General features: G+C 42.0%; 2 protein-coding genes across 7 annotated transcripts in view; both read right to left on the bottom strand.

The window, feature by feature from the left end:
* The window catches only part of LOC106077997 (netrin receptor UNC5C-like), a 505747-nt gene that overhangs the window by 45541 nt on the left and 432584 nt on the right, over window positions 1-27622 (bottom strand). For 5 of the 6 annotated variants that reach the window (XM_056020001.1, XM_056020000.1, XM_056020004.1 and 2 more), the window contains 2 exons: window positions 12401-12568; window positions 52-135 (listed from right to left, as the gene is read on the bottom strand). In XM_056020001.1, the coding sequence (XP_055875976.1) occupies window positions 52-135; window positions 12401-12568 (252 nt within the window). The remainder of the gene's footprint in view (window positions 1-51; window positions 136-12400; window positions 12569-27622) is intronic. The other variant, XM_056020005.1, reaches the window with a different exon arrangement.
* On the bottom strand, window positions 452-4476 carry LOC106078309 (uncharacterized). Its single transcript, XM_056020006.1, has one exon. The coding sequence runs from the start codon at window positions 4346-4348 to the stop codon at window positions 2270-2272; it is 2079 nt and encodes a 692-aa protein (XP_055875981.1). The 5' UTR covers window positions 4349-4476; the 3' UTR covers window positions 452-2269.

The raw sequence follows: 27622 nt of genomic DNA, 5'->3' as shown, positions 1-27622 counted from the left end.
TCTAGGGTAAAAAATCTGGGTCAGCCAGGCCTTTCCCATGCACCCCCTTACCATGACTGGACGTTTCCGTGTGCGAAAACTCCGTTGGGTCCAGGTCATCGACTGGACTTAAGGTTGATGGTGATAATTTTTTGTCTGAAAATGACAAAGATTTTGTTGTTTTTTTTATTTATCCAATGGTTCATGAAAGGGACGTAACTGATACATTTCGATAAGTTTTGTTCAATGTACTCATAATGTGTCAAACCCAATCAAAGTAATGTATAGTGTTGTTTGTAAGTCGATGATGTCAGGTCATAATATTATCTTATACATCTAGGCTTAATGAAGTATGAAAAAAAAATAAGGGTAGAGGGTGATTGCTACAGAATGTTGTGATTGTTGTGAGCTTCTAGCCTATGACTTTGACATGGATACATTACGTATGCAATACTTCAAGAAACACCAGGGATGCATTAGAAATAAGAAGTATTTAATAAGAAATAAGAATAAATTATAACTGTAGATAACGCCAACAAAAGCTGAATTCCTAAATATACATTAACTATCTGAACTGCCTTATAATGGCTCCTACTATGCTATCCCAAAACTCCGGTCCTCTATCAACAATAACAAACTCAAGGGCTGTCACTCTGTCCCAACCAATGGACCAATGAAATAATAGTAAAATAATAAATAAACATAGAATTCTTTACGTCTTACAACCAAGGTTCTATGACGTACCGTTTACAATATTATATACAAAACATAATCACCACATTCCCCCCTTACCAAAATAAGCTATTAATATAACCTATTAATAGCGTACAAAATTACTAGCTTAGCTTTCAGTATCAGGTAAAGAAAGAGTGCACACACAAAAATACAGATACACTCTACCCTCAATAGTATTGAACTCAAAACCAAATTGGAAAAATAAAAAAATGACAGAATCACACAAATTATAAGTTAACATCTCTACATTGCCCAATGAACTCCCCTTGTTCATAATTTCATCCAATTTCTTTACAACATAAAGAATTAACTAGTATTGGAGAAAAAATCACTAACTATACATCATCAGTTTAACTAATCAAAACTGGTCATTAAGTACTCATGTACAATACAAATAGGAGACTTGCTTCACTACATTGTGAATTTGTTTAAAAGGAAATACATCTCAACTGATCAGCATTTATAATAAGTGTTTGGTAATGCGGGCCTTGGTCACTCATCACGGCGATTCTGTACCTTCGTATCTGGTCGACATTGGCTGTAAGTTGAGAACTATCTGTCAAACTGTGCACATAGAATGGAGTCAAATGGGTTCTCGACATATAATAAGATAAGAATAGGAATAAGATAAAATGTCCTGAGGATTGGGGGTAAACACTAGGTATGGGGCTATAATTAGTCATACATCCTAAGAATGTAGATCTTAAAACGCCATGAATGGAGTCCATTGTTCTGAGGCTGTTTTGGTGGAAAGCTGCCCCACCAAAAGACTTGTACTGTCAGACGTCACCTTGTTTCACTATTCACCTTTTTACACATAGTCTCATACGCCGAGGTTTCAAAACGTTCTTTCCACACCGAGAAGATTAAAGGTAGTGGTGTAAAGATATGTTGACAACGCTCTGCAGTCTGATAAAATGTGGTGAAGTCACATTACTGGGGGTGTAGAGGGACTGCTCTGTTGCAGTGCTGATTTCAAACTTGATGCACATCGTCTGAATCAAGAGTTACTCAAAGTCAAAAGCGATTCGAGAAAGTAATGTCAGTTGTTAAGAAAACACTGTCTCTATACACAGCAAACTTGTGACTGGTACAGACAGATTCACACTGTCTCATACTAACACACAGTTGTTTCCTTCTGGTCGCTAGATCAAAGGTCATTTAGTAAAATATTCTGCCTAATACTTGGACACAGGTATGTTCACGTTGTTGTTTTTTTTCAGTCACAGGAACTGAAAGTAGTCTCCACACACACACAGTCAGCTACAGTATGGCTGTAACTCTCTATATGACCTTGACCTTAAGGAAATTTAGTCCAAAATATACTAGTAGCTCTACACATGTGTAGCTTCAAATGCATGCACATTCTAGAAGCAGGTCAGCCTTGAATTTCGCCACCACTGTCAATCAAAAAACCCATTCATCACTCTACTGGAGCGTGCACTGCCCTCTAAACATAATAGTAAAACGTTTCTCTCTGTGGTCTCCAGTAAACGAAGGGGTTCCCATTTCATCCTCTTTGCTGTTGACAATGGTATCTTAAGGATGTCATTGCTTACTTCAGTTCTTGGCGTCTGACGTCATGGTCGTTTCTTCCTTTCCCACGTCCATAACCAGCTCGAACCAATTCTCTTCGTCGCCATGGACCTCCCCATCTGTCTCGGTTACCATAATATCTGTTGACTGGTGGGTTGCCATAATATCTGTTGACTGGTGGGCTGCCATAATATCTGTTGACTGGTGGGCTGCCATAGTTGTGTCTGTAACAAGGTCTACGTCCTTGATAGCCTTGGTATCTTTGAGGCTGGACTTCTCCTTGGTCCTCTGAATACTGCCACCTTCCTCCCTTGCCGTTTTCTCTGTACCATAGATACCATCCACTCGTCCTAGAGCTACTTCTGTCAGCAGAATCTCTACTGCCCTGCACATTAGAACCACCTGGACCAGTTACGTTTGCTGTTTCTTTTCGTTTCTCTTCTTCGACGACGTCAAATTCCGTTTTTCCGCCTTCTCTAACACTTGTAGGGTATTTTCTTGGGTTGCTTTTAACTATGGCCGTCTGGTGCACAAATAAATCTTCCTTATTTTCGTTACTGCCAACATCATCATAACTTTCTTGTTCTGTATTTAGTTTTTGTTGTCCGCCTTCAACTTGTTGTATCGTTTCTAAAGGAATTGTTGGACTAAGGTTTTCTACGTCTTTAGGATCGTAGCCTTGTCTCATTTGTTGTTGCCCTTGAAATTCAGTCGTTGCTGATTGGTCGATGTCATAATTTTCTTGTTTTGGCTCCCAGTTAAAAAATTGTTTCCATCTGTCGATCTGAGTCTCACTGGGACACTCTATATTTGGTACATTCCCTATCACCACTTCGAATGGACCATTCTCAACAACTATAGCTTCAACCTTTTTATTGAAATACGGAGAGTTAATGTGTACTATAGCTGTTGGGTAGCTCTTTATTTGCCCTCCGAAACCTTGTACTTTGCATTGTCTCTTAGTGTACTGGTGAGGTCTCACAAGTTTAGATAAGAGTACACATTTGGTGGCCCCAGTATCGCGTAGGGCGTGGGTATGATAGCCATTTGCTATAGCTGGACATACGTAAGGTGAAAGGCTATCCGCCAAGCCTCCAACATGGGCTACAACATCGTTCTTGTAGTACTCTGTTCTCCGGGCATCTCGACAATACTTCGCTATGTGCCCCATTCTCCCACAGTTGTAGCATCTCACTTCACTTCTCTGGGCCGGTGACTGATTTAGTCTATAATCATTTCGTTCTCTTTGTATATCTCTGTTTTGTGGAGAACTATGTTGTTGTGTAGTTTCTTCCTTTGTAAATCGTGCTGTTGTAGAGACTGCTGCGGCGGCAAATTCGATTTCTTCATTGTTTTCAACCTTTTGTAGTATTTCGCCCGGATGTGCCGCTACATAAATTTGACACAGTTCCATAACGGTCTCCACACTTCTCGGTTTTCTTTCTTGTAGGAAAGCAAACAGATTCTTCCCAGCAGTTGATATGATTTTGTCCACGATGATAAACTGCTTCAGACTCTCGAAGGATTCTTCAATTCCAGACGCTTGAACCCATTTTTCGAACGTTATTTTCACATCAGAAACAAATTGCTTCATGTTGCCGTCTGATGGTGGTTTTAGCTCATGAAACTTCTGTCGGTAGTCGTCCTCGCTGTATTGATAGAAATCAAGTAATGTTTTCTTAAGGATGGCATAGTTTGCTACCTCGTCATCGCTTAGGACTTGTAGTGCATCGAGGGCCTTTCCTCCGACCAAACTGAGAAGTTGTATGGCCCATTCGTGTTGTGGTTCCTTTTCAAGTTTCATCAACATTTCAAATCTGTTGATAAATGCATCCATCTTGTCCGTGCCTTCCACGAATTTTTGTCTCTTTGTTTGGGGCGTATTTCTTTTCCTCGTGTCTCTATTTTCTTGCTCCTCAACATCCTTTGCTTTACTCTCTTTTTCAATTGCAGCGATTCTGGCCTTCGATTCCTCGTCGTCTCTTTTTATTTTGGCCGCTACTTGGTCCTCTTCTAGTTTCCATTTAAATCTCATCTCTTCTTCCTGCATTGTCATCTTCCGTTCTTCTATTTTCGCCTTTTCTTTCCTTTCTTCCATTCTAGCATCTCTCTCCTCATTCTGTCTTATGATTTTAGCAACCCACTCTTCCAATTCTTCCCTCTGGTAGCCAAGACTCTTCCCCGTTTCGTATAGTTTTAGTAGGTCACCGTATACTCTTTCAGTCATCTTATGGACGTAGGTTTGTTCTTATACTTTGGACAAGAGTTTTAGTCCCTGAATTAATTAATTTTCCAGCTCTTTATTTCAAGTCAGTAGAGCTTACTGCTGACCAGAAGATAATAAATAATAAATCTCCTGGTTTGTCAAAGATTTGACACGTTAGTGGTACTATAGGGATGAAATAGTTCACCTGTCAACTTGTTGACACACTTGCTGCTCCACCATTGTTGTGATTGTTGTGAGCTTCTAGCCTATGACTTTGACATGGATACATTACGTATGCAATACTTCAAGAAACACCAGGGATGCATTAGAAATAAGAAGTATTTAATAAGAAATAAGAATAAATTATAACTGTAGATAACGCCAACAAAAGCTGAATTCCTAAATATACATTAACTATCTGAACTGCCTTATAATGGCTCCTACTATGCTATCCCAAAACTCCGGTCCTCTATCAACAATAACAAACTCAAGGGCTGTCACTCTGTCCCAACCAATGGACCAATGAAATAATAGTAAAATAATAAATAAACATAGAATTCTTTACGTCTTACAACCAAGGTTCTATGACGTACCGTTTACAATATTATATACAAAACATAATCACCACACCTAATATGATGTGTTCGGTTGATATCGATAATATGTACTTTTGTCCATTTTGTTTCAATGCAACAAAGTAATTTCCATTTCGGGTGAACCATGATACCTTTTTGTTTTGTATCTATTACAGAATACTAAATCTGGATCACAGTTCTGAGCGTAGCAGGAATAAAAACAAAATTCACACTTGTACAGAAAAATTATTTCTTTTTTTAAATGTTACCGCCTGAAGAGGAATCTGATGTAATCCCAGTTACGTCATAACTTCCTGAAATTAGGCGCTAAAGAAATCTGATGCTGTTTAAGTAACAATTTTATATCAATCTCTCTCTATGTCTGTCTGTCTGCCTCTCAGTCTGTCTGGCTGTGTATCTATCTATCTATAATATAAATATATGTTTAATAAACAAGCTTACAAAGACAGTTTGTGTGGAAACACAAACTCAAAATCGGCCCCCGAAGTGGTCCACCCAGGCAAATAAAAAGGCAGGAATGAATATTTTCAGAAAGAACATCAGAATTAAATTCTATCAAAGACAAATGACAGAGAAGAATGTAGAAAGAAGGTTGACAGATCTTGTGTAGTGCCCCAACAGTCCAGCAGACCAAACGATAGGTGAAATTGAATGTGAAGTTAAATGTGAACCTGGCCTAATTGTTTTGTAAAGGGTCAATCTCTTATTCAAATTCTTAAAAAAAAACGAAAAAAAAACATTTCCTTAAAAAAAAAAAAAATTCCCTTATTTAAATGTTCTATGACCGTGTTGTATCGCTATAGTTCACGCCATAATATGAACAAATTACTTATTAATTGTTGTTTTAAATTAGGTCCAACTTATATGCATACTAAATAGATTTTTTTTTCTCTTAAAAAAAAGGAAACATTAGTTTTTGGGTAAATTTAGTAGTTAGTAGGACAGAACTTACAAAACGTAGCAATACAAATATAAAAAAAAATAATTTTTTGACAAAATTGACAAAAATTCTAAAACCATTTGCATAAATATTTTCAAAACATATGGCATGATATAATCTCCACTACTGAAGAGCCTCCCGTGTTTGTTTCTAAATGATGAATAATGGTGTATTTTTGTGAAAAAACTGCTTGCATAAGTGATTTAAAAAATTAGATTTGTCGCTTTCAAAAAAGAAAAAAAAGTAGCCCTTTCATCAGAACTTTGAATGTTCTAAAATATTATGGTGTCAGATTTTCACTATTTTTTCTAGTTTACGAGATCTAAACGGGACGGACGGACAGACGGACAGACATTCCAAACAAAACCTTTCGTGGGCCGCTAAAAATTGTATCTTGTAAAACGATAATTATTTTTCAAATGTGTAGATCTATATCATTTATAATTAAAATGACACAAAAAGTCTGTTGAGGATTTGTACGTTTCTTTATTATTATTATTACTATTATTATTATTACTATTATTATTATTATCTTTATTATTATTATCATTCATTATTTTGATTCTAAAATTTTTGTGTTCACTCCACAAAGAGGTTGGGTCTAAAAATAACTTGTCCAGAGGCCAAAGCTAAAACTGACACGCCAATCAGGCAATGCCTGGGTTGAGAGTAATTAGCAATGATGCCTAATGACACAATTAGGGCTCAAGTTACACGTGGTTACTTCCAGGAACCTGAATAATTGACGGCACACACAGTCCTCGCACACAAAGACTGTTCGATCAAGCAGTTCATAGTTTTCTTTTTTAAAATTCTTTAATAAAATTAGGGTCCATAACTGGGGAGGACAATTACACTCTTGGAAGTGGAAAGGGGGGGGGGGAAGAGGTTTAGAAGGGAAGAAAGGGGAAGGCACTAACCACACAAGGGGGGGGGAAGGTTTCTGGGAAAGGGCGGGAGGGAAAATAATTGTTGTCCAGACGGAAACTTGTTTCTGATGATGTTCCGTTCTGTTTTCTTTTATGTGTATTGGTGGATTTATGGTCACGTGATGTGACGACATTTAATGGCGGCGCGCACATCATTGTGTGTCGATTTATATTGGGTTTTTTTTCCATGAATTTTTGATATGGGTTCATGATTGTGACAGGCGCCTTTGACCACCCCCTTCCCACCCCACAGAGATCCTAATGACACTTTGTCTTTGAGTCTTGGTACGAGTCTGAGACAAAAGCCAGTTGGGGAGTAAAACAGGCGGAGAGGGGAGGCTGGTGGGTAATATACATGAGGGAAGAGTAAGAGGATAACACCCTAGCACAAAGACATCGCCACTGACACGAGGACGTCCAGACGTCATACATAATAGAACAGGACATGCTCATGGGCATCAACATTTACGCAAGCAGGGGCAAAGCCAGTCGAAGAAGGGTGATTTTTTTATGAAAAAAAAGGCATTGTGTGAAAACCTGGAGATCTGCAGAGCGGGGTGTGGGGGTGCTACGGCAAGGAACCTTTGCTTTGAACTTAAAACTAAACAGACCACGACACCACTCAACGGTCCTACAACCCTACCACATGTTGTTGGGCATGATGTGTGGATGTCGAGACAGGAAACAAAGGACGATGTCAATATAACAGGGGGGTACGTTCTGAGTGTGTCCTATACTGTCAGCTGCTATATACATCTGTTTTGTTTATTTATACACTTATTATATCTCGGAGTGTGTCCTATACAGTCAGCTGCTATATACATCTGTTTTGTTTATTTATACACTTATTATATCTCGGAGTGTGTCCTATACTGTCAGCTGCTATATACATCTGTTTTGTTTATTTATACACTTATTATATCTCGGAGTGTGTCCTATACTGTCAGCTGCTATATACATCTGTTTTGTTTATTTATACACTTATTATATCTCGGAGTGTGTCCTATACTGTCAGCTGCTATATACATCTGTTTTGTTTATTTATACACTTATTATATCTCGGAGTGTGTCCTATACTGTCAGCTGCTATATACATCTGTTTTGTTTATTTATACACTTATTATATCTCGGACCCAACCCTGGACTATCAAACGTTCCCTGCCCTAGCAACCGTTCCCAGCCCTAGCACGTTCCCAGCCCTAGCACGTTCCCAGCCCTAGCACGTTCCCTGCCCTAGCAACCGTTCCCAGCCCTAGCAACCGTTTGGTTACCTCTAAATTTAAAACTCTAGAAGAAAGGGTTTTTAAAAATGCTGCATCTCTCATCTAAAAACGTGTATATTATATAAATAAAGATCGTTAAATATAAGATAAACGGTGCTTGAATGTCATGTAATACGAGCTACATACATTAGCATAATAAATCTGCACTGGACAGCAGATGTCACCACTACAGATAAAAGTCCAGCATAAAACACGATGGGGTCAGCAGTACACATAGATCTGGCAGAGAAAGTCCCAGGTAAAAATATGATAGTTGGACATCCAGCAGTGATCGCGATAAGACAATGACACATGCTGGGAAATGTACACAAGTTTTTTGTTGTTGTTTTTTTTGTAGTACTGACAGAAACATCAGTTGTAATGATATATCAGATAGACTCAGGTAGGCAGACATAACATGACAGACAAAGGTAGACAGACTTTCTTAGAAACGTTCACAAGACACATCCTTGCACATTATGTCTGCATTCATGACGTCACGCCGTGAAGTCAACAAGTAAGTCTTAATAATGAACTAAGGCGTTATCAAGTCATCTTTCGTGTAGTAAAATAGTTCACGTCCATTTTATAATAATAATTGAGTTCTTGTAAATAAGATGAATGTGCCACTAAAATATAAGTGCTGGAAAAGTATTAATGCTTGTTGATAGACGAGCGCTGAAACTCAAACCTCTGATTTGAGGGCTTCAGATCGGCTTGCTTTTGGACTCTTAAATGAGTAGACCGGTTAATTTAAAAGCTATTTTACAGAAATGCCTAAATAGTAAGCTTCCTTCAGGCCTCACACGTAGCAACGAATCGCCTGCTACATCATCGCGTGAAATGTTCCAGATAATTAAACTGGACAAGGTAACTAGTTAGCACATGGAGATGCCGGGTTAAGGCGAGTGCACTGAGAGGGTCATTCTTATCTGATTCTGGCAGACCCGAGAATAGATCCATTAGTCAACCTGGCGTAGAACAGCATTAAGCATTAAAAAAATGGCCAGTGTCACTTGTTTCTTGCCATTCAACATTAAAGACAACTACCTCTTGAAATAAAGCAACAACTGATGCAGGGTAAGCAAATAAATAATCAATCTACCTGTCAGAAATATATTCAAAATAAATATACCTATCATAAATCATCAACTGCTATATGTCTAAAATCACCAACTGCTACCAGGATCACGTGGGATTATAACTTCTAGCACTCATAAAGATTCAACAACTGCTACCTGCCGTTGACAAGTCGTCCACATCCACTGATATCAACTTTCATCAAGGTAACCCATCATAAGGGCGTCACTCGCCAGCCACACATCACTCACCTCATATCACACTCAACTCCTCCCTGTTTCCCCCCACTTTCTGAAACCTAAGCACATACGACACATCGCCCCTTCCCCTCCCCGCTAATCTCACAAACCAGCCAGCCCATCCTTCGTCGGGAGAAACACAAGACCCCACTATCATATCGCATCAAACAGTTCATTTTAGAGAAGTTGGAATGTTTGGTTCACATCAACATTTAGACTCTTCCCAGCCTCCCCCGCCCTTCCTTCCTCCTACTGCCTCTCTTTTTTTTTAAAAAAAAAAAGGTTTGACGCCTGGTCTTGAAATCTTCTAATCTTCTGCTCTGGATCCTGATTTGAAATGAGGTCACCGCTGAGATGTGGGAGCAGGTGAAACCGTCGGGATTCTCAGACCTGGCTTTTGTTTTGGTCAAAAAAGCCTTACTTTCAGCAGTGTGCGCCAACAGGAAATTTACTTCTGAAATGGTGTTCAGAGGTTGTCTACGTTACTCCTCTAGAAGAGCATGCCCTGCAGCCCAGTTGTTTGCGTGTATGTGCAGTGCTCCATAAGAAGTACATGCTTTGCGGCTTTGCTAGTATGTCCTGGTATCGATACTTACTTTTATCTTATTAGTACAAATCTGGTTCATTCTAAAATTGGTTTCAATATTTTGCGTGGAACTTGCATTTATTACTTTTGTTGTATGAGTAAAATCTGAATCGACTAAAATTTTGTTATGGACCGGGGGGGGGGGGGTATAACCTCCAATGTTTTACAAACTGTAATTATTTCATGAAGTCAAAACTCTTCAAAACTATCATAGAAAATGAAACGCAAAAAAAAAAAAAAATGTTTTAACGAACCACAACGACAGAGTACAGTTTGAGTTCAAGGTTCACGTAGAGAGAATGTTTGATTTCCCTTAAGCAATAAGCTTCAAACTGATCTACAAGTTTAGCAAGCAAACATTCATTACAAAATTTAGAAGAGAAGTCATGTCAGCACTCTTTAAACAGTTCAATTGATGGATCTCTAATGAGATTATCTCTTTAAAAAAAATTCTGTCGTTTTTCTACAAGGCTTATGTCAACTCATTCCGTCTGTCTGTCGGGTACAAGTTGTGGACATTTACTTCTCGCACTGCCCAGTGTCGGATAAGTTGAAATTCGCACAATTATTCATTGTCCCCTAACAAAACTTGAATGAATAACAGAAATTGATAAATTAATTAATTAGTTAGGGGTAATTAAATTAATGTTGTATAATGTAGAAAAAGGAGTACAGTATTGAGAGCTAAGTTTGTAAATTTGCAGTTATTTTCCTTACATACGATTTGTTTTTTGTTGTTTTATTTAAAGTATTTTTTATATTTCACTTGTTTGTAAATAACATTTGATATTTGAGAAAGTTCTTAGTTCTTAGCGTCATGTCAACCATTTACCACTGGGAGTCAGAAATCTCTCTTTAACTACAAATAATTATTTCTCCCCCCCCCCCAGGGCAATGACAAAAACTGGGACATGTGCAGGCAGACGACTGAGAGCTCATCCACTTGACCCACTCTAGGGCGAAGGTCACCCGCGGGAAACTCGGCCTCCAAATACATTCAATATGTCGTGACCCTGCCACCACCGCTCCCACCGCCGCACCTGAAGACGTGCATGCAAACATTGCCAGTGTTCTTTGAGATGAAAATAACGCGCTTTTACAGAGTCAAGTAATACACAAACAGCCCAGAGTCAAGTAATAGACAAACAGCCCACAGAGTCAAGTAATACACAAACAGCCCAGAGTCAAGTAATAGACAAACAGCCCACAGAGTCAAGTAATACACCAACAGCCCAGAGTCAAGTAATAGACAAACAGCCCACAGAGTCAAGTAATACACAAACAGCCCACAGAGTCAAGTAATACACAAACAGCCCACAGAGTCAAAATAATACACAAACACCCCAGAGTCAAGTAATACACCAACAGCCCAGAGTCAAGTAATACACCAACAGCCCAAAGTCAAGTAATAGACAAACAGCCCACAGAGTCAAGTAATACACAAACAGCCCACAGAGTCAAAATAATACACAAACACCCCAGAGTCAAGTAATACACCAACAGCCCAGAGTCAAGTAATAGACAAACAGCCCACAGAGTCAAGTAATACACAAACAGCCCACAGAGTCAAGTAATACACAAACAGCCCAGAGTCAAGTAATACACAAACAGCCCAGAGTCAAGTAATACACAAACACCCCAGAGTCAAGTAATACACAAACAGCCCAGAGTCAAGTAATAGACAAACAGCCCACAGAGTCAAAGTAATACACAAATAGCCCAGAGTCGAGTAATACACAAACAGTCTTCTTTTTCTTTACCAATCGTATCTGATGAGTTTTACTTCTAATGATATTTAGTTCATTGTTGGTTTTGACCAAAACTTGTGCAGCAAGTATATATATAAAATATATATATATGAGGGAAGAGGCGGAGCTTTTTATAGCCACTGAAATACACAAATACATTGGAAGACCTTCTTAAACTTTGACAATTAGATGGACTAAAGGTGGATGGAAAGATCCAGGACAAATCTGAGGAGATGCAAGGTCTACTAGAGTCTCATGGGCCATACTGTTCAAGACTCATCAGTGAATTGTTTAGTCCACAGTCCGTCCGTTGCTGTCACAGTACGTCATACTGACCACTGGTCATTGTGTTACTGGGTTAGGTGGAGGGGAGGGACAGTGGAAGAATCCATGATAAAGGAAGGGGGGGAATTTGTCTTTCATTTTTTTTTTAAAATTGATTCAACAATGAACCTTGGTCTCTTCAAAGGCTACATTTGACATACAAATTTATCTACTGGGAAGTGTAGTTTGGATTGTGTTGAGTAATTTAGTCAATACGGTGGCTTAATGTTAACTACTCACCAGGGCAAGGATTACTGCACGTGACTGACTGCTGTTGCTCTCCCTCACAGGGCAGACCAGTGTTGTATGGGGCAGGGTTGGTGCAGGACCTTGAGCGCCTTTGTTTGCCTTTCCCACAGGTAGCCGAACAGTCTGACCACTCGGTCCATTCTGACCAGCCTCCATTGACTGCAAAGGAATTAAAACAAAAGTACGTTAATGTTTTGTTGGCATGCTAATTTGTTTGCATAGGCAAGTGAGATTAAACTGTAAACTCAAGTGTATATACAAACTCCCTCGCCTATACAAACTCCCTCACCTATACAAACTCCCTCGCCTATACAAACTCCAAACTCCCTCACCTATACAAACTCCAAACTCCCTCGCCTATACAAACTCCAAACTCCCTCACCTATACAAACTCCAAACTCCCTCACCTATACAAACTCCAAACTCCCTCACCTATACAAACTCCAAACTCCCTCACCTATACAAACTCCCTCGCCTATACAAACTCCCTCGCCTATACAAACTCCCTCACCTATACAAACTCCAAACTCCCTCACCTATACAAACTCCAAACTCCCTCACCTATACAAACTCCAAACTCCCTCACCTATACAAACTCCAAACTCCCTCACCTATACAAACTCCCTCGCCTATACAAACTCCCTCGCCTATACAAACTCCCTCGCCTATACAAACTCCCTCACCTATACAAACTCCCTCGCCTATACAAACTCCCTCGCCTATACAAACTCCCTCACCTATACAAACTCCCTCACCTATACAAACTCCCTCGCCTATACAAACTCCCTCACCTATACAAACTCCCTCGCCTATACAAACTCCCTCGCCTATACAAACTCCCTCGCATATACAAACTCCCTCGCCTATACAAACTCCCTCACCTATACAAACTCCAAACTCCCTCACCTATACAAACTCCCTCGCCTATACAAACTCCCTCGCCTATACAAACTCCCTCACCTATACAAACTCCAAACTCCCTCACCTATACAAACTCCCTCGCCTATACAAACTCCCTCACCTATACAAACTCCAAACTCCCTCACCTATACAAACTCCCTCACCTATACAAACTCCCTCGCCTATACAAACTCCCTCACCTATACAAACTCCCTCACCTATACAAACTCCAAACTCCCTCACCTATACAAACTCCCTCACCTATACAAACTCCCTCGCCTATACAAACTCCCTCGCCTATACAAACTCCCTCGCCTATACAAACTCCCTCGCCTATACAAACTCACTCACCTATACAAACTCCCTCGCCTATACAAACTCCCTCGCCTATACAAACTCACTCACCTATACAAACTCCCTCGCCTATACAAACTCCCTCGCCTATACAAACTCCCTCGCCTATACAAACTCACTCACCTATACAAACTCCCTCGCCTATACAAACTCACTCACCTATACAAACTCCCTCGCCTATACAAACTCCCTCGCCTATACAAACTCCCTCGCCTATACAAACTCACTCACCTATACAAACTCCCTCACCTATACAAACTCCCTCGCCTATACAAACTCCCTCGCCTATACAAACTCCCTCGCCTATACAAACTCCCTCGCCTATACAAACTCACTCACCTATACAAACTCCCTCGCCTATACAAACTCCCTCGCCTATACAAACTCCCTCGCCTATACAAACTCCCTCGCCTATACAAACTCCCTCGCCTATACAAACTCCCTCGCCTATACAAACTCACTCACCTATACAAACTCCCTCGCCTATACAAACTCCCTCGCCTATACAAACTCACTCACCTATACAAACTCCCTCGCCTATACAAACTCCCTCGCCTATACAAACTCCCTCGCCTATACAAACTCCCTCGCCTATACAAACTCCCTCGCCTATACAAACTCCCTCGCCTATACAAACTCCCTCGCCTATACAAACTCCCTCGCCTATACAAACTCCCTCGCCTATACAAACTCCCTCGCCTATACAAACTCCCTCGCCTATACAAACTCCCTCGCCTATACAAACTCCCTCGCCTATACAAACTCACTCACCTATACAAACTCCCTCGCCTATACAAACTCCCTCGCCTATACAAACTCCCTCACCTATACAAACTCCCTCACCTATACAAACTCCCTCACCTATACAAACTCCAAACTCCCTCACCTATACAAACTCCCTCACCTATACAAACTCCCTCGCCTATACAAACTCCCTCGCCTATACAAACTCCCTCGCCTATACAAACTCCCTCACCTATACAAACTCCAAACTCCCTCACCTATACAAACTCCCTCACCTATACAAACTCCCTCACCTATACAAACTCCCTCGCCTATACAAACTCCCTCGCCTATACAAACTCCCTCGCCTATACAAACTCCAAACTCCCTCACCTATACAAACCCCCTCACCTATACAAACTCCCTCGCCTATACAAACTCCCTCACCTATACAAACTCCCTCACCTATACAAACTCCCTCGCCTATACAAACTCCCTCGCCTATACAAACTCCAAACTCCCTCACCTATACAAACTCCCTCGTATATACAAACTCCCTCGCCTATACAAACTCCCTCACCTATACAAACTCCCTCGCCTATACAAACTCCCTCGCCTATACAAACTCCCTCACCTATACAAACTCCCTCGCCTATACAAACTCCCTCGCCTATACAAACTCCCTCGCCTATACAAACTCCCTCGCCTATACAAACTCCCTCGCCTATACAAACTCCCTCGCCTATACAAACTCCCTCGCCTATACAAACTCCCTCACCTATACAAACTCCCTCACCTATACAAACTCCAAACTCCCTCACCTATACAAACTCCCTCACCTATACAAACTCCCTCACCTATACAAACTCCCTCACCTATACAAACTCCCTCACCTATACAAACTCCCTCACCTATACAAACTCCCTCACCTATACAAACTCCCTCACCTATACAAACTCCCTCGCCTATACAAACTCCCTCGCCTATACAAACTCCCTCACCTATACAAACTCCAAACTCCCTCACCTATACAAACTCCCTCACCTATACAAACTCCCTCACCTATACAAACTCCCTCGCCTATACAAACTCCCTCGCCTATACAAACTCCCTCGCCTATACAAACTCCAAACTCCCTCACCTATACAAACTCCCTCGCCTATACAAACTCCCTCACCTATACAAACTCCCTCACCTATACAAACTCCCTCGCCTATACAAACTCCCTCGCCTATACAAACTCCCTCGCCTATACAAACTCCCTCGCCTATACAAACTCCCTCGCCTATACAAACTCCCTCACCTATACAAACTCCCTCGCCTATACAAACTCCCTCGCCTATACAAACTCCCTCGCCTATACAAACTCCCTCGCCTATACAAACTCCCTCGCCTATACAAACTCCCTCGCCTATACAAACTCCCTCGCCTATACAAACTCCCTCGCCTATACAAACTCCCTCGCCTATACAAACTCCCTCACCTATACAAACTCCCTCACCTATACAAACTCCAAACTCCCTCACCTATACAAACTCCCTCACCTATACAAACTCCCTCACCTATACAAACTCCCTCACCTATACAAACTCCCTCGCCTATACAAACTCCCTCACCTATACAAACTCCCTCACCTATACAAACTCCAAACTCCCTCACCTATACAAACTCCCTCGCCTATACAAACTCCAAACTCCCTCACCTATACAAACTCCCTCACCTATACAAACTCCAAACTCCCTCACCTATACAAACTCCCTCACCTATACAAACTCCAAACTCCCTCACCTATACAAACTCCCTCACCTATACAAACTCCAAACTCCCTCACCTATACAAACTCCCTCACCTATACAAACTCCCTCGCCTATACAAACTCCCTCACCTATACAAACTCCCTCACCTATACAAACTCCAAACTCCCTCACCTATACAAACTCCCTCGCCTATACAAACTCCCTCACCTATACAAACTCCCTCACCTATACAAACTCCAAACTCCCTCACCTATACAAACTCCCTCACCTATACAAACTCCCTCACCTATACAAACTCCCTCACCTATACAAACTCCCTCACCTATACAAACTCCCTCACCTATACAAACTCCCTCACCTATACAAACTCCCTTGCCTATACAAACTCCCTCGCCTATACAAACTCCCTCGCCTATACAAACTCCCTCGCCTATACAAACTCCCTCACCTATACAAACTCCCTCGCCTATACAAACTCCCTCACCTATACAAACTCCCTCGCCTATACAAACTCCCTCACCTATACAAACTCCCTCACCTATACAAACTCCCTCACCTATACAAACTCCCTCGCCCTCGCCTATACAAACTCCCTCGCCTATACAAACTCCCTCACCTATACAAACTCCAAACTCCCTCACCTATACAAACTCCCTTACCTATACAAACTCCCTCGCCTATACAAACTCCCTCACCTATACAAACTCCCTCACCTATACAAACTCCAAACTCCCTCACCTATACAAACTCCCTCACCTATACAAACTCCCTCGCCTATACAAACTCCCTCACCTATACAAACTCCCTCACCTATACAAACTCCCTCACCTATACAAACTCCCTCACCTATACAAACTCCCTCACCTATACAAACTCCCTCACCTATACAAACTCCCTCGCCTATACAAACTCCCTCGCCTATACAAACTCCCTCGCCTATACAAACTCCCTCGCCCTCGCCTATACAAACTCCCTCACCTATACAAACTCCCTCGCCTATACAAACTCCCTCGCCTATACAAACTCCCTCGCCCTCGCCTATACAAACTCCCTCGCCTATACAAACTCCCTCGCCCTCGCCTATACAAACTCCCTCACCTATACAAACTCCCTCGCCTATACAAACTCCCTCGCCTATACAAACTCCCTCGCCTATACAAACTCCCTCGCCTATACAAACTCCCTCGCCTATACAAACTCCCTCGCCTATACAAACTCCCTCACCTATACAAACTCCCTCACCTATACAAACTCCCTCACCTATACAAACTCCCTCACCTATACAAACTCCCTCGCCTATACAAACTCCCTCGCCTATACAAACTCCCTCGCCTATACAAACTCCCTCGCCTATACAAACTCCCTCACCTATACAAACTCCCTCACCTATACAAACTCCCTCACCTATACAAACTCCCTCGCCCTCGCCTATACAAACTCCCTCACCTATACAAACTCCCTCGCCTATACAAACTCCCTCACCTATACAAACTCCCTCGCCTATACAAACTCCCTCACCTATACAAACTCCCTCGCCTATACAAACTCCCTCGCCTATACAAACTCCCTCGCCCTCGCCTATACAAACTCCCTCGCCTATACAAACTCCCTCGCCCTCGCCTATACAAACTCCCTCACCTATACAAACTCCCTCGCCTATACAAACTCCCTCGCCTATACAAACTCCCTCGCCCTCGCCTATACAAACTCCCTCACCTATACAAACTCCCTCGCCTATACAAACTCCCTCACCTATACAAACTCCCTCGCCTATACAAACTCCCTCACCTATACAAACTCCCTCGCCCTCGCCTATACAAACTCCCTCACCTATACAAACTCCCTCGCCTATACAAACTCCCTCGCCTATACAAACTCCCTCGCCCTCGCCTATACAAACTCCCTCACCTATACAAACTCCCTCGCCTATACAAACTCCCTCGCCTATACAAACTCCCTCGCCCTCGCCTATACAAACTCCCTCACCTATACAAACTCCCTCGCCTATACAAACTCCCTCACCTATACAAACTCCCTCGCCTATACAAACTCCCTCACCTATACAAACTCCCTCGCCTATACAAACTCCCTCGCCTATACAAACTCCCTCGCCCTCGCCTATACAAACTCCCTCGCCTATACAAACTCCCTCGCCCTCGCCTATACAAACTCCCTCACCTATACAAACTCCCTCGCCTATACAAACTCCCTCGCCTATACAAACTCCCTCACCTATACAAACTCCCTCGCCTATACAAACTCCCTCACCTATACAAACTCCCTCGCCTATACAAACTCCCTCGCCTATACAAACTCCCTCGCCTATACAAACTCCCTCGCCTATACAAACTCCCTCGCCTATACAAACTCCCTCGCCTATACAAACTCCCTCACCTATACAAACTCCCTCGCCCTCGCCTATACAAACTCACTCACCTATACAAACTCCCTCACCTATACAAACTCCCTCACCTATACAAACTCCCTCGCCTATACAAACTCCCTCGCCTATACAAACTCCCTCGCCTATACAAACTCCCTCGCCTATACAAACTCCCTCACCTATACAAACTCCCTCACCTATACAAACTCCCTCACCTATACAAACTCCCTCGCCTATACAAACTCCCTCGCCTATACAAACTCCCTCACCTATACAAACTCCCTCGCCTATACAAACTCCCTCGCCTATACAAACTCCCTCGCCTATACAAACTCCCTCGCCTATACAAACTCCCTCGCCTATACAAACTCCCTCACCTATACAAACTCCCTCGCCTATACAAACTCCCTCGCCTATACAAACTCCCTCGCATATACAAACTCCCTCGCCTATACAAACTCCCTCACCTATACAAACTCCAAACTCCCTCACCTATACAAACTCCCTCGCCTATACAAACTCCCTCGCCTATACAAACTCCCTCGCCTATACAAACTCCCTCGCCTATACAAACTCCCTCACCTATACAAACTCCCTCGCCTATACAAACTCCCTCGCCTATACAAACTCCCTCGCCTATACAAACTCCCTCGCCTATACAAACTCCCTCGCCTATACAAACTCCCTCGCCTATACAAACTCCCTCGCCTATACAAACTCCCTCGCCTATACAAACTCCCTCACCTATACAAACTCCCTCGCCTATACAAACTCCCTCGCCTATACAAACTCCCTCGCCTATACAAACTCCAAACTCCCTCGCCTATACAAACTCCCTCGCCTATACAAACTCCCTCGCCTATACAAACTCCCTCGCCTATACAAACTCCCTCGCCTATACAAACTCCCTCGCCTATACAAACTCCCTCGCCTATACAAACTCCCTCGCCTATACAAACTCCCTCGCCTATACAAACTCCCTCGCCTATACAAACTCCCTCGCCTATACAAACTCCAAACTCCCTCACCTATACAAACTCCCTCACCTATACAAACTCCCTCGCCTATACAAACTCCCTCACCTATACAAACTCCCTCACCTATACAAACTCCCTCGCCTATACAAACTCCAAACTCCCTCACCTATACAAACTCCCTCGCCTATACAAACTCCCTCGCCTATACAAACTCCCTCGCCTATACAAACTCCCTCACCTATACAAACTCCCTCACCTATACAAACTCCCTCACCTATACAAACTCCCTCGCCTATACAAACTCCCTCGCCTATACAAACTCCCTCGCCTATACAAACTCCCTCACCTATACAAACTCCAAACTCCCTCACCTATACAAACTCCCTCACCTATACAAACTCCCTCACCTATACAAACTCCAAACTCCCTCACCTATACAAACTCCCTCACCTATACAAACTCCCTCACCTATACAAACTCCCTCACCTATACAAACTCCCTCACCTATACAAACTCCCTCACCTATACAAACTCCCTCGCCTATACAAACTCCCTCGCCTATACAAACTCCCTCGCCTATACAAACTCCCTCGCCTATACAAACTCCCTCGCCTATACAAACTCCCTCACCTATACAAACTCCCTCACCTATACAAACTCCCTCGCCTATACAAACTCCCTCGCCTATACAAACTCCCTCGCCTATACAAACTCCCTCGCCTATACAAACTCCCTCGCCTATACAAACTCCCTCACCTATACAAACTCCCTCACCTATACAAACTCCAAACTCCCTCACCTATACAAACTCCCTCGCCTATACAAACTCCCTCGCCTATACAAACTCCCTCGCCTATACAAACTACAAACTCCCTCGCCTATACAAACTCCCTCGCCTATACAAACTCACTCACCTATACAAACTCCCTCACCTATACAAACTCCCTCACCTATACAAACTCCCTCGCCTATACAAACTCCCTCGCCTATACAAACTCCCTCACCTATACAAACTCCCTCGCCTATACAAACTCACTCACCTATACAAACTCCCTCACCTATACAAACTCCCTCGCCTATACAAACTCCCTCGCCTATACAAACTCCAAACTCCCTCGCCTATACAAACTCCAAACTCCCTCACCTATACAAACTCCCTCGCCTATACAAACTCCCTCGCCTATACAAACTCCAAACTCCCTCGCCTATACAAACTCCAAACTCCCTCACCTATACAAACTCCCTCGCCTATACAAACTCCCTCGCCTATACAAACTCCAAACTCCCTCACCTATACAAACTCCCTCACCTATACAAACTCCCTCACCTATACAAACTCCCTCACCTATACAAACTCCCTCGCCTATACAAACTCCCTCGCCTATACAAACTCCCTCACCTATACAAACTCCCTCGCCTATACAAACTCCCTCGCCTATACAAACTCCAAACTCCCTCACCTATACAAACTCCCTCGCCTATACAAACTCCCTCGCCTATACAAACTCCCTCACCTATACAAACTCCCTCGCCTATACAAACTCCCTCGCCTATACAAACTCCAAACTCCCTCACCTATACAAACTCCCTCACCTATACAAACTCCCTCACCTATACAAACTCCCTCACCTATACAAACTCCCTCACCTATACAAACTCCCTCACCTATACAAACTCCCTCACCTATACAAACTCCCTCGCCTATACAAACTCCCTCGCCTATACAAACTCCCTCACCTATACAAACTCCCTCACCTATACAAACTCCCTCGCCTATACAAACTCACTCACCTATACAAACTCCCTCACCTATACAAACTCACTCGCCTATACAAACTCCCTCACCTATACAAACTCCCTCACCTATACAAACTCCCTCGCCTATACAAACTCCCTCACCTATACAAACTCCCTCACCTATACAAACTCCCTCACCTATACAAACTCCCTCACCTATACAAACTCCCTCACCTATACAAACTCCCTCACCTATACAAACTCCCTCGCCTATACAAACTCCCTCGCCCTCGCCTATACAAACTCCCTCGCCTATACAAACTCCCTCACCTATACAAACTCCCTCACCTATACAAACTCCCTCACCTATACAAACTCCCTCGCCTATACAAACTCCCTCACCTATACAAACTCCCTCGCCTATACAAACTCCCTCGCCTATACAAACTCCAAACTCCCTCACCTATACAAACTCCCTCGCCTATACAAACTCCCTCGCCTATACAAACTCCCTCACCTATACAAACTCCCTCGCCTATACAAACTCCCTCGCCTATACAAACTCCAAACTCCCTCACCTATACAAACTCCCTTACCTATACAAACTCCCTCACCTATACAAACTCCCTCACCTATACAAACTCCCTCACCTATACAAACTCCCTCACCTATACAAACTCCCTCACCTATACAAACTCCCTCACCTATACAAACTCCCTCACCTATACAAACTCCCTCACCTATACAAACTCCCTCACCTATACAAACTCCCTCGCCTATACAAACTCCCTCGCCCTCGCCTATACAAACTCCCTCGCCTATACAAACTCCCTCACCTATACAAACTCCCTCACCTATACAAACTCCCTCACCTATACAAACTCCCTCGCCTATACAAACTCCCTCACCTATACAAACTCCCTCGCCTATACAAACTCCCTCGCCTATACAAACTCCAAACTCCCTCACCTATACAAACTCCCTCGCCTATACAAACTCCCTCGCCTATACAAACTCCCTCACCTATACAAACTCCCTCGCCTATACAAACTCCCTCGCCTATACAAACTCCAAACTCCCTCACCTATACAAACTCCCTCACCTATACAAACTCCCTCACCTATACAAACTCCCTCACCTATACAAACTCCCTCACCTATACAAACTCCCTCACCTATACAAACTCCCTCACCTATACAAACTCCCTCGCCTATACAAACTCCCTCGCCTATACAAACTCCCTCACCTATACAAACTCCCTCACCTATACAAACTCCCTCGCCTATACAAACTCACTCACCTATACAAACTCCCTCACCTATACAAACTCACTCGCCTATACAAACTCCCTCACCTATACAAACTCCCTCACCTATACAAACTCCCTCGCCTATACAAACTCCCTCACCTATACAAACTCCCTCACCTATACAAACTCCCTCACCTATACAAACTCCCTCACCTATACAAACTCCCTCACCTATACAAACTCCCTCGCCTATACAAACTCCCTCACCTATACAAACTCCAAACTCCCTCACCTATACAAACTCCCTCGCCTATACAAACTCCCTCGCCTATACAAACTCCCTCACCTATACAAACTCCCTCACCTATACAAACTCCCTCACCTATACAAACTCCCTCACCTATACAAACTCCCTCGCCTATACAAACTCCCTCGCCCTCGCCTATACAAACTCCCTCGCCTATACAAACTCCAAACTCCCTCACCTATACAAACTCCCTCGCCTATACAAACTCCCTCGCCTATACAAACTCCCTCACCTATACAAACTCCCTCGCCTATACAAACTCCCTCACCCTCGCCTATACAAACTCCCTCGCCTATACAAACTCCCTCACCTATACAAACTCCCTCGCCTATACAAACTCCCTCGCCTATACAAACTCCCTCACCTATACAAACTCCCTCACCTATACAAACTCCCTCACCTATACAAACTCCCTCACCTATACAAACTCCCTCGCCTATACAAACTCCCTCGCCTATACAAACTCCCTCACCTATACAAACTCCCTCACCTATACAAACTCCCTCGCCTATACAAACTCCAAACTCCCTCACCTATACAAACTCCCTCACCTATACAAACTCCCTCACCTATACAAACTCCCTCACCTATACAAACTCCCTCGCCTATACAAACTCCCTCGCCTATACAAACTCCCTCACCTATACAAACTCCCTCGCCTATACAAACTCCCTCACCTATACAAACTCCCTCGCCTATACAAACTCCCTCGCCTATACAAACTCCAAACTCCCTCACCTATACAAACTCCCTCACCTATACAAACTCCCTCACCTATACAAACTCCCTCACCTATACAAACTCCCTCACCTATACAAACTCCCTCACCTATACAAACTCCCTCACCTATACAAACTCCCTCACCTATACAAACTCCCTCACCTATACAAACTCCCTCACCTATACAAACTCCCTCACCTATACAAACTCCCTCACCTATACAAACTCCCTCACCTATACAAACTCCCTCGCCTATACAAACTCCAAACTCCCTCACCTATACAAACTCCCTCACCTATACAAACTCCCTCACCTATACAAACTCCCTCACCTATACAAACTCCCTCACCTATACAAACTCCCTCACCTATACAAACTCCCTCACCTATACAAACTCCCTCACCTATACAAACTCCCTCACCTATACAAACTCCCTCACCTATACAAACTCCCTCGCCTATACAAACTCACTCGCCTATACAAACTCACTCACCTATACAAACTCACTCACCTATACAAACTCCCTCGCCTATACAAACTCACTCACCTATACAAACTAAGTATAATTCTTCTTATCGTACAATCAGATTCTACAATTTAAAAAAATGGAATTAAATGTCTGAGCTTGTGAGTTGCGTTTGATGCTTTAGTTATATGATGTAGCTTTGTACGTTGGTAAAATACGAGTAAATGACCTGTCCAGGGTGAACCTGGGAAAAGCTTCAGAAAGTTACAGAAATTTAAATGAGGTCAGGGCGTTAATGTATACACATCTAATGGAATTAATTTATAATTGAGTCAAAAAAAGTGTGCCAAGACATGATGTCTCCATACATATAAGGATACCTCCCTAACAAAGTCAAGGTGACACTGTAGACCCACAGGATAATACGCCGACACTGGTACACCACCCTACACCACCCTACACCACCCTATACCACCCTACTCCGCTACTCTTTCAAATCCCTGGACGGACGTAACTGTTGCGTGTCTCAGGTACGTACAGACAGACTTCCTAACAACAACACTGACAGGTAAGATGATGGAACTGATGAAGGTGTTGTGGGGGAGGGGGGGAAGTAAAGGACGTGAGAAAGGGAAGGAGCGAGGGGGGCGGCCAAAATGTCTTCAATGTGATCTCAAGACTCGGGCTGAGAAGATGTATTGGTCTGACTGAAGACGTGTCCGAGGTTCACAGGGCTGAGAGTCTCTCAACTCCCACCCACCCACGTCTATACACATAAACGCATCTACCAACTTACACACACACAGACACACACACACACAGAGTTGACGTTTCTGTATTTACCCCGAGACTTAATGAAATGATTTCATTTCTGACTTGAACTTAAAATATAAATATTATCTTTTACAAAAGCCAGACGTGAACAAAAAAAAATATGAAAAAAAATAAATAAATAAGTAGGACTGAGATAAGGGGGAGACGAGGAGAGAAAAGGCAAGAGTTTTAATAATGGACGAAAACATGCAGCAAAATTGTAATGCTTCAGGGAGAAGTAACCGATAACAGATCAGATCAAATAGATAAAGATTAAAAAGATACGGATGATGAGAGGGGTATGGTTAACAAATGTAAGAACGAAAGATAAAAGTATGAAGCAACAAATGTATATAGATATACATACATACATAAATACCAATATTAAAATGTAATTCAAAATATAAAAAGTTAAAAAACAAAGTCATGAAGAGATGAAGTGAATAATTAGCAGCTAGTGAGTCAGACCTTGACTAAAGGCTAGAGTGATCTAAATATAGATTTGGTAAAATCCGATTCTACCTAACCTTAATGCAATCACAGTAGCAAGCTCTCCAAGATGGCCGACCAAACTCACTTTTAGATAATAATTTTGATTTTATTTTTTTGATGTAGCTCTTGAATTTTAAATCTATAACGAAGAAAAATATAAAAAGGGGAGGCGAGACACCTCTTTCTAGAATATTCAAAACAATTTTACACGCCGGGCAAAGTCTTCTGTTAAACGGAGCATTCTTTCTCAGGCTAGAATCTCAGAACAAAAAACACAACTTCCATCAAAACGTCCAACAACTAGACATACTTTTTTTCTTTCTTTCCTTCAAGATGGAAACTCGAGATAGGATGAAAATATGTGAGGGCTAGTTTTCTTTTTATATTCACCGTTTGTTATTTGGAGTTAACCTGGCGGAAATGAAGAAATAGTTGGACTAGGTCTACAGATAAAAAAACCATTTTCTTTTTATACTTTGAAACCATTGAGATCATTTATTGAATGTTTAAGCTTATTGCCTTTAAATTGTAGCGTTATAAGTTAATGACGCAATGTAAACCGAAGTGTAACTGTGTTGGTGTGTATGTGTGACACTGTGTGATATAGATAATTGTAATTAATCTGTAATTCCCTCAAAGTAACAAGTTTCATTGTAATGCAAGCGGCATTTTTTGTAAGGCTTTAACCGGAAGTGCGCCTTCCTGCCGATTTGAGTCTTACGGGTGATTTGATTCTCGCGCTTGTCTTCGTTCGGATATTCAATATATCCCCGCGAGAGCTCTATAATAGAATACGGCCTATTCGAAATAAACTGTTATGATAATAACTGACCTTTAACTAATGAGAAACCCCCCCCCCCCAAAAAAAAAAAAAGCTTTAAAAAAAGCCTATACTAAGTGTAAGTGTATCAATTAGTTTAGAAGAGTCATGCAATTCAATTTGTAATGGATCTAGACCAACAACAATAAATGTGTGCGATTTGTATCAATTGTTTTTGTTTAGCGCTATTTCATGCTTTTAGCGTTCTCACTACGCTATGATCCTATCCCGTATCTGGACCAGTTGGGAAAATAAGGGGGGGGGGAGACAAAGGGAGATCTGGGTGGATTTTATCGTTATTGGTTTTCAAAAGCATTAACACAACACACACACACACAAACAAAAATGACCTGAATTCAAACCCTTGGCCGGCGTGCTAACCTCTCTTCTAGTGAGGTACTTATGACTAGAGAAGATCGTATATATTGTTTGAGACAATTTCGAGCGGTGACCTATAAAGGAGACTAATTCAGCTTAAGTAGAATTTCTTTCCCTTGTTCGAGATACCAAAAAAAAAATAATAACCAATAGTTAATTAACTAATTATTATTTTTTTATTTGGTTCTTGTGTTGCCAGGTAAAAGAAATAATTGTGCAACTGTTCAGCTTGATCTGAGAGTGGGTGTGAGAGAAATAACGTGTTCAAACTTTTGATCCAGGCAGAGTGAGTTGATAGAAGCTTGGTATATTTACAGAGGTAGCACAATGGCATACATTTGTTTGTATGTTTGCATGTTAATAATGTGTTGTTGATACAATAGACATACATACACATAACACATAGATGTAGCCAGGGGAGGGGGGGGTCGGAATTTATTGACTGATTTTTTGTTTGATTTTGGTTATTTTAGGAAAGATTTTAATACAAAACCATTACTTTCCCCAGCGCAGCCAAGGAGGTTTTGAGTTTAAAACACCTTACCAGGGGGTTTTGCAGTTAAATCCCCATCTTCTATAAAACAAAACAAAAAAAAACTACAATCCCCAATTTTCAAGAGCATAGCTAAGGAAGATTTTGGTTTTAAAACCTCCTCCAAAATTTACGACAAAACACCCTCTTCAATAAAATACATTAAGCGGGGTTTGAAACTAAAAAAATACCTCTTCAATAAAATACATCAAGCGGGGTTTGAAACTAAAAAATACCTCTTCAATAAAATACATTAAGCGGGGTTTGAAACTAAAAAATACCTCTTCAATAAAATACATCAAGCGGGGTTTGAAACTAAAAAATACCTCTTCAATAAAATACATCAAGCGGGGTTTGAAACTAAAAAATACCTCTTCAATAAAATACATTAAGCGGGGTTTGAAACTAAAAAATACCTCTTCAATAAAATACATTAAGCGGGGTTTGAAACTAAAAAATACCTCTTCAATAAAATACATCAAGCGGGGTTTGAAACTAAAAAATACCTCTTCAATAAAATACATTAAGCGGGGTTTGAAACTAAAAAAATACCTCTTCAATAAAATACATCAAGCGGGGTTTGAAACTAAAAAATACCTCTTCAA

The sequence above is a fragment of the Biomphalaria glabrata genome, chromosome 2 (genome assembly GCF_947242115.1).
Source record: "Biomphalaria glabrata chromosome 2, xgBioGlab47.1, whole genome shotgun sequence".
NCBI lineage: Eukaryota > Metazoa > Mollusca > Gastropoda > Planorbidae > Biomphalaria > Biomphalaria glabrata.
This window is presented reverse-complemented; position numbering and strand designations above follow the sequence as displayed.

What these genes read in the sequence shown, in the direction of transcription:
- LOC106078309 (XM_056020006.1), bottom strand. Translation starts at nt 4,348, where the DNA reads ATGGAAGAAAGGAAAGAAAAGGCGAAAATAGAAGAACGGAAGATGACA.